The sequence below is a fragment of the Gossypium arboreum genome, chromosome 10, assembly GCF_025698485.1.
Source record: "Gossypium arboreum isolate Shixiya-1 chromosome 10, ASM2569848v2, whole genome shotgun sequence".
NCBI lineage: Eukaryota > Viridiplantae > Streptophyta > Magnoliopsida > Malvales > Malvaceae > Gossypium > Gossypium arboreum.
Window position 1 is genome coordinate 74,787,176 of NC_069079.1, and position 9,486 is coordinate 74,796,661.

The following is a 9,486-nucleotide window of genomic DNA, read 5'->3' on the forward strand; positions in this document are numbered from 1 at the left end:
TCCTTCGAAATAGGAAGTACCAACATAGCTTTTAAGAGGTTAAATTTAGAAGAAAAGTCAAATCCAAAAATGCAAACTATAGATTTTAGGACTGCTAGAGCCTTTGTCTCTTCTATCCCAACAACATTTAGAACCAATTTACAAGGAATAGATAATTCCTCAAATATAGCTTAACCTATCTATGCCAGATAGGAAGAGAGTCACCAAAGTTCACATAATATATCACCAACATATTCAGCACTGACTAATAATGCAAGATAAGGAGAAAATTCAGAAATATTTGTTTTAGAAAAAACTTTTGAGATAAATAAGGAATGGTGTAGAAAACACTTTTATTCCAACAAAAATAAGCAAAAAAGACAAAATTACTTTAAAAATTATAATGATAAAAAAGAAAGCATTCTTCAAGAATATTATGAATTTATGAATACACATTTGAGGATTGTATTACAAACATTGACAGATAAGCAACTATTTGCTAAATTAATCAAATACAAGTTTTGGCTCCAAGAGGTTGGATTTTTGGGACATGTTGTTTTAGTATATGGCATTCGAGTTGATCTGAGTAAGATTTCAGCAGTTGTTGACTGGAAACCACTAAGAAATGTATCTGAAGTTAGAAGTTTTCTGGGATTAGCTGGCTACTATCGGTGTTTTGTAAAAGGGTTCTTGATGATTGTTACACCGATGACTCAATTGTTACAGAAAGATGTGAAGTTTGAGTGGTCTGAGAAATGCCAACGGAGTTTTGAACAGTTGAAAGCACTGTTACCTGAAGCACCAGTTTTAGTTCAACATAAGTCAGGTAAAGAGTTTGTGATTTTCAGTGACGCGTCATTGAACGGTTTGGGATGTGTTTTGACGCTGTTATTTTATTCGCATTGAAAATTTGGAGACATCATTTGTATGGTGAAAAATGTCATATTTTTACCAACCACAAGAGCTTAAAGTATTTAATGTCTTAGAAAGATTTGAATTTGCAATAGTGAAGATGGCTCGAGTTGTTGAAAGACTATGAATTAGTGATTTAATTATCATCTGGGGAAAGCAAATGCAGTCACAGATGTTTTGAGTAGAAAATATTTATTCGCTTTATGGGCGATGAACATACAGTTAATCTTATCTGATGATTGTTCGATTTTAATTGAGTTAAAAGTTAAACCGATATTTCTTCAGCAAATTTGTGAGGCTTAGAAATATGACAATGAATTGCAAGCTAAAATAGTATAGTGCGAGTCGACTATTGATTTAGAGTATCAGATTGCATCCGATGTTTGTTTGCTGCTCCAAGGTAGAATTTGTATATCGAGAAATTCTAAGCTTATTCAAAAAATTCTACACGAAACAACACAGTGGTAGCTTGTCTGTTCATCCAAGGAGTACTAAGATGTACAATGATTTGAAACAGTTGTACTGGTGGTCGAGTATGAAACGAGACATTTCAAAGTTAATGTCGAGATGTTTTTTTGTCAACAAGTCAAAGCCGAACATCAAGTGCCTTCGGGACTACTACAGCCAGTGATGATATCAGAGTGGCACAGACTACAAAGATGTATGATGATTTGAAACAATTGTACTGGCACTTTGGAACATCAAGCTTTGAGGTTGCACAGAGTGCCAGTCTCAATTATTTCGGATAGAGATCCGAGGTTTATGTCGCAATTTTGGAAGAACTTGCAGGAAGCTTTAGGTATGCGGTTGCACTTTAGTACTGTATTTCAACCCCAATTTGAAGGTCAGTCTGAGAGAATTATACAAATTCTCGAAGATATGCTTCGTTGCAGTGTATTAGAGTTTGAAGGCAACTGGGAAAAATATTTAGTGTTGGTTGAATTTGCGTATAACAATAGTTTTCAATCGAGTATAAAGATGGCACCATATGAAGCTTTATATGGTCGTAAATGCTAAACTCCATTGTATCAGACCAAGCTTAGTGAGAAAAAGATTCACGGGGTTGATTTGATTAAAGAGATTGAAGAGAAAGTGTAAGTAATTCGCGACAGTTTGAAAACACCTTTAGATTGACAAAAATTGAATTTCAAATCGACGATATAGTATTTTTGAAAGTATCGCAATGAAGGAAGATTATTCTATTTGGTCGCAAAGGAAAATTGAGTCCGCGATTTATTGGGTTGTAAGAGATTTATCAAAAGAATAGGGCCAGTGGCATATGGACTAGCTTTACTGTCAGAGCTGGAAAAGATTCATAATGTATTTCATGTGTCGATGTTACGTTGATATAGATTAGATCCATCACACATAATTTCTCCAAAAGAAGTTGAAATTCAACCCGATATGTCATATAGTGAAAAACCGATCAGAATTCTAGCTCGAGAGATTAAAGAGGTGAGAAATAAAAGCATAGCTTTAGTGAAGGTTTTATGGCAACGTCATGGTGTTGAAGAGGCTACGTGGGAACCCAAGGAAGCTATGAGAAAATAATAGCCTAACCTATTTTCTAGTAAGATTTTCGGGGACGAAAATTCCTAAAGGGAGGAGAGTTGTAAGAGCCCATTTTTAGTCAAATCGGAGCAATGGTTTTGGGACCACAAATCCGATGTTGAAATATTTATTTTATTTTAATGTCTACAGCATGATAGTATGATTGTGTAAAAATTTTGTTAAGAAATTTTATCATTTGAATGCTTAATTCGATAAAAAGGACTAAATGCGTAAAGTGTAAAAGTTTAGTTCTATTAGCTAAAGGTGTTTAATAGCTATAGAACTTTAAAGTGAAGGTTTTTATGTTGTAACTAGACCATTTGAAAGTTGAGTGGACAAAGATGGACATTAAATAGGTGAATTTTAAGTTAATGTATAAGGTTATTATAGTAAATTAATAAAAGCATATTAGTAAAATAATTAAACAACAAATTGTATCATCTTCTAGTTCATCTTCTCCACTGAATTTTTCAAGCGAAAAGAAGCCATTTTAGGGTTCTTGATTCGGCCAACATTCACTAGTGCATGTAATTGCATTTTTGCTCGGTTTTTAATGATTTTTACGTTTTTTGAAGTCATTCTAGCTTAATCTAGCTAGCCCAGGGACTAATTTGTGAAACTATCAAAAGTCTAGGGTTTTACCATTGATGAATATGTATGTGTTTTGATGTTTTATGATAGAAAATAAATGGTTGTTGTTAGATAAACAACATTTGTCAAGTGATTTTTTTTGATAAAATTGTCAATTGGGGATTAAATTGAGAAATGTGATAAATTATGTGGTAAATGTGTGAAATAATGAAAAAAATGGGCTGCTATGAGTATAGGTGAAATTCGGCTAGTATGGGTGTGGACTGAATTGTATGAATTTACATTTTTATGAGCTGGGGACTAAATTATAAAGAAGTTAAAATATTAGGGGTAAAAGTGTAAATTTTCCATAATATGAAATTTGGATTATATTGAATAGAATGATAATTAAATGAGTTAAATTTGATTATATAGAACAAGAAAAGCAATGTACTGATCCAGATTTGGGGAAAAATAAAGTATTGGACTAGTCGATCCTGTTCCAACATTTTTGTGATCGAGGTAAGTTCATATGTTAATAAGCATTAATGTAATTGTGTTTTAAATGCTTTATAATTTGTATTGTTAATGAATACGGCCTTACAAAAATGTTCGACGAAGATTCGGCAATGTGAAATCCCGGTTGAACCTTAGGAATAGATAGGAGACAAATGACATGTCATTAAGGGTTATTGTGTTTGGGTGCTGGTCAGTACATTCTACCGGTGGCTGAGTTTTTCAACATCTGTTGCGGATTCTCGTTAGCTTGTGTGAGCAGCACCGTGTAGCTATATCTTGACAGTCAGCTTGTGTGAGTAGACCTAGTGATAGCTCGAGATGAGCATTTACATACGAGATATGAGATTGAGATGGTTTTGACCATGTATTGAAGGCACTTGGGGTGTGAGATTCCCAAGTATCTGATATTATTCCAAATGGTTCAACAGGTATATTGAAGATATGAAAGGATAAGAGATTGATACGTATTAGTGTAGGTAGGTACATAAACAATATAAGCATTGAATCTATGAAGTTTGTGAGCACATGATCTACTATGTGGATGAACATATATTAGCCTTGTGATTAAGTTAAATTGTAGTGTTTTATGATAGATAATTTAATTTGTGAATGGATGGTAAGTTATATTTATTAATCATACGAGCTTACTAAGCTTTATAGCTTACTCTGTTTAGTTTTTCGTGTTTTATAATGATTTCAAAGCTTGCTCGAATTGGGAGTTGTCGGAGATCTCATAACACTATCCAGCTATCATTTTGGTACTTTTGAACTTGTGTACTTGGTTATATGGCATGTATAGGTGTTGTGCATAACATGGCCTATGAGTTTGTAATGTATATAGCCATATGATTTGGCTTGTAAATGATGTATGTTTTGGTTATGTGTATAACCATATGATTTGGCTTATTTTGGTTTACTTGATTATGTGTTTAAATGTGTAAAAGGTCTTTTGTTATGTGGTTTATAATTGCTATTTGATTGCTTTATTGTGAATTGGTATTTTGAGTACCAAATGGTTGAATTTTGAGATATGGTATGCATGTTGATTTAGGCACAAAGTCTACAAGTAAGTTTGATCATTTAGGTGATTTTGGATGTGAAAGAGGTATTGACTAATTGTGATACTTATGTGCCTTGTGTTGTTGGTATTGATATAGCATGAATTGAACTTGGTTTATGATAAACCATAAAAGTAACACAGTTTAATCCCATACTTAGCATATTTTTGGATGATTTATCATGTAATTTAGTGAATTAGATGCTTCTGAACCTTTAATTTCATGTTTTATACTCAGAAGAGCATAGAGGAACAAAAGGAGCAAAAAAGGGCCAAAAATGGACAAAATGGGCTAATTTAAAGATCCACACAGCCAAGACTACTTCCACACGAGTAGAGCACATGCCCGTGTGAGCCACACGGCTGGCCATACACCCATGTGGTAGCCCATGTGGATATCATTCCCGGTTTCCCAAATACGCGAAAAAAGCCAATTGTTAGCGTTTCTGAGCATTCCAAAGTCTATAAAAACACACTAGAAGTAGACCTAAGGGGACACACAGAGTAGAAAGCAGAAATTACTCGAAGGAAGCCATTGGAATCATCTCGGAAGAAGATCCACTTCAAAATTGAAGATCTCCATTCAAATTCTCTCGAAGTTTATTTGGGTTTTTTTATGTCTTGTTGTTTTCCTATTTTTGAAATGTTTTCCTATTACATTATGAACTAAACTCCCTAAATACGATGGATCTTATTATTTAATTATCTGAATTACACGATAAATACTTGTCCTTGTTCTTAATTATGTGTAATTAACTCTTGCCTTAATATTTTCAGGATATTAATTCAAGTTTGATATGCTTATTCAGTGGAGCAAAAGTTCCAGTTTAAGAGTAGATCTAGCATATTCTGTAAGCGTATCACATTATGCATTTTTTTTCTTAACCAAATAAATACTTATTAAAAATAAAAGAAAAAAATATACAACTATTGTCATGAAAAGAAAGCCACAAAATGACCTAACTAAAGACTCGCCTAAACATGAATCATTGTAGCACAATGATCTAAATTTTTCCACTCAAACAAAATCAAACCATATTCATCATCAACAAGGGCTGTAACTATTTCATCTCCTAGCAGTGTGCATCCTTAATAAACAAAAACACGTATATTTTCTTTTTGATAATTAAAACTTTATAATTATATCAAAATTTCAGTATTTTGACCATAAAAACATCTATATGACTCCAAAATCTTAGATTAATACTTAACCAGGTTTGAGAAAAAAAATATTCTAGGTCAGTCATGAGTAGAAGGAACATTGATATAAGGAATTAAACTAAAATATCTCACATCTCCAAAAATGTTGACCTTGAAATTTATGAACTAATAGTTGAGCTAAAAACTCATCAATAATCAAAATGCATGACTATTTCCATTCTTAACAAGCGTGCAATGTAGGAACAAAGTTTAGCAATAGGTTTCCAAGTTCAAAAGCTTTGCTTCAATGTCTTTATGTTCAATCAGTGCTTGCCATTGCTGTTGTTTACATTTATGTCTGCTTATTCTTATGGAGCTCGCCTGAAATTAGCCACGTTGTTCCCTTTGAAGTGGAAAATTTTGGATTTTAGCACAATTTAGTTTGTAGAGGTAAAACATTTTGAAGCAAGGTTTTCAAGGAAAAATTAATAATACTTCGAATGCAATAGCTTCAAACACAATTCTTCCCACATCCACCTCTACGAGGAGTAGTCTCTTCCTCCTCAACCTTTTGGTGATTCGAAACAACAACGGGATCATCTTTGCTATTAAAGAAAAAAACACATACGATAAACTCGCAAGAATTAAAAACAATCCCTAAAATTTCCCATAATCCCTTATATATTTGGGTAAAATAATTTTAAATTAAAATTTGCAACAATATTGAATTATAAGAAAAACATGAGAAAGAGACGCTAGTCCGTATAAGTTTTTTATTTCAAGATTCTAGAGAAGTTTTCTTTTCAATGTTTCACTAATTAACAATCCTACAAAACCCATAATTATAACTAAGAAATCATACCTGAAAATTGAATTGGACCAATAGTGATAAACAACTAAAAGAAAAAATTTCCTTGGTTCAATATTAATTTCTTTCAAAATTTTAGAAAACCTAAACTAAGAAACTTTTTATCCATAATATTTTGTCCAAGGAATATTGAGAAGATACTAACTAGAATTATTTTTTAATTACAATTTAATAAACTTATTCTATTTATTTATAAGTCTTTTCATATATATTTTTAATTTTACTCATTGATAAGGTGGCATGATGCGATTCGCTAAGAATTATGAAGTGACCGTACATCAAATATTATCTCATTATAAATATCATTCACATTTTAATATCTAATTTAAAAATGAATTCTAAGTTAATATCAACTTATATAGATCAATTTTAATCAATAAAAATTATAATATTCACAATTCGGTAGAATTATATATTCAAATAGAGAAAATTTATTACTATTCATTTGCTTATATTTTATTTATATTTTGGATTTAATCTATAACATTATATTAATACAATATATTAAAGAATTAACTGTATTTCAATAAAAATTATTAAATTAAATTACCATATTTTATCGAAGTGGCATTACTAGTTAATAGATATTAGAGTTTTGATGCCGGTAAACAAAAGAACTTAAACATCCAATAAACATATCCTTAGTCATCTCAGCAACATGAAATTGACAACACTGGAGTTTCAGATGCATCACAAATTGATGTTAGAAAGAAAAGATTGAGTTTTTGACCATATGCTGTTTGTCATCAAAGGGTAAGTAGAATACATGGAAGATAAAAATCATGTTGGCACACCTCGTTTAAATCTTGAAAAGCTTTCTAGAATGTTTAAATCCTGAAGCTTCCAATATACTTGCGTGTATCTATCTATCTATAAAATCTTTAAACAAGAAATTCAATCGTTTTAAGCTCCACCGGTGCAGCTTCATGCCCATCTTTTATAGCAATCAAGTCTGTGTTATCTCCATTAAGATAAGCTTTCATGGAGGCAACAAGAACTCCTCCAACAAACCTCCTCATGGGCTCCCTAGCCTCCCCATTTTTGCACAAACAATATGATGAACGTCCTCTGAACCCGTTAGTCTCATCATCCAACATGTCAAGATGACCATAGTCCTTGGCAACAATATGACAAGCCGGTTTTCGACATTCTTTGAAGAAATCTTCATGGTTAACTCCCTTGGGAGCGCAAGGAGGGAACAAAGGATTTCTTTTCACTTCACCAAGACCCGAACCAATTACCATCACTGCCATATCAAGATCGAATGAATGAGGAATGTAGGTGAGTACCGGAGGTGGCGTTTGTTTCCCTTTGTCCATTCCATCGACGGGGTCTATGCCTATTAAGGTTGAAAACTTTAATGTAGTCATTGTTTTCTGCAGAGCTAGGGCGAAAGCAACTTTGCCTCCTCGACTGTGGCCGGCAAGTGCAAGCTTGCTTAAGTTTGGCCGAACATATGGTGGAAGCAACCCTTGGAATACCCCTTTGGATAACCAATTAGTGATTGCAGCTGTTGACTTAATCTCATCTGTTGTATCTGGTCCAGCCACGATGTACAACTGTTGGAATATCAATTAAGTAGCAACGGAAAGTCATTAGATTGTTGTTTTCGTGCCTGCTTTGTAATTGGCCTAGCAAAATAGGCAGTAGATGACAAAAAAGCCTATATCGAACGAGAAGGGAAATAAAGCACCAGTTTTAGGATACACTTTTTTCCATTCAAGCAATTACAAAGATCAGAAACAATCTCAACAGTAAGAAAAACAAAATAATTAGCTTGTTTGTGAATTAATCTGTTGGGGAATAGCTAGGAGACAAAGCGGAATCACATGAATTATCCAGTGGCTCACATCTACCATCAGTCACAATAATGTTGCTGCCACAATAAGACAGCCCAAGCTTTTCACACTAGCTTGGTTTTCCTTACTGGCTAAGTTAAAAGATCAAGGCGCTACCAACGCGTGATGATTTTCACACTAGCTTGTTTGACAATAATTTGTAGCAACTTCAAAGAAATTTGACAAGGAAAAGTGACGGATCTTTAAAGCACAATCTCTATGTAGGGGGATGAAGGGCATATAAAATTTCTTTAACTTCCACCGTGGTCATCAGCCTCATGGCTGTCAAAGATTGAGGTACTTTCCCCAATTGCAGAAAAGGACTTGATTATAAGTAGGAAGACTAAAACAATCATAATTTTCTTCCAAAGCTATGTGAATTGAAAGAAAATTTGCATCATGATAATTCTATCCCTAAGCACGGGCGTAAAGATAAAGGAAACGGATTAGCGTTTAGGCCTATATATACCTGAGGAGCAATAACAATGAAGCCATGGGAAGCAACATGCTGGAGAAGCTGAGAGTAGAAAGAGTTGTAAAGAAGGTAACCATGGAGGAAAATGAGTAATGGGAATTCTCCTGCTTCACAAGGTGTGGCAATTAGAAGTGACTTAGGGGGTGGAACAGGCATTGAAGAAGTGGTAACTGACTCCACCTTCTGAAGCATAGTGGTGTAGCTTCCGAACCCAAAAACATTTGTAGCCAAAGAAGTGGGAGCAGACATGTCTTCCAATCTTTTTCTTCTTCTTGTTCTAGTTCTGTTCTAATTCGGAGTGTGTTTCTTGCTGTTGCTTTATGGGATTAACGAGATAAGGTTGTTGAGTTGTAAGACACCCTTCGCCCATTACTCTTTTATAGCCACGCCATTGGCCGATTCAGCAAGTACCATTAATTTGAAACGGTAATTATTCCTTAATTTTGTCTTTTGCTTTCACATTATGATTTAAAAAGTTAAAATTTAAAACTGCAAAAAAAAAACCCTAAAATTTAAAGAAAAATAATTAATATCTGTTTTTTTTACTTATTTGGATTCTTAAATTTTAAACTACATT

The 9,486-nt window shown here is 33.4% G+C and overlaps 1 protein-coding gene across 1 annotated transcript; it reads right to left on the bottom strand.

The window, feature by feature from the left end:
- Positions 1–7,275: 7,275 nt before the first annotated feature.
- Positions 7,276–9,280, bottom strand: LOC108464995 (chlorophyllase-2). The gene is made up of 2 exons (XM_017765294.2): positions 8,904–9,280; positions 7,276–8,155 (listed from the first exon to the last, which is right to left on the bottom strand). Exons 1-2 carry the CDS (start codon positions 9,156–9,158, stop codon positions 7,478–7,480), a joined length of 933 nt encoding a protein of 310 aa, XP_017620783.1. The 5' UTR covers positions 9,159–9,280; the 3' UTR covers positions 7,276–7,477.
- Between the last annotated feature and the right edge of the window lie 206 nt (positions 9,281–9,486).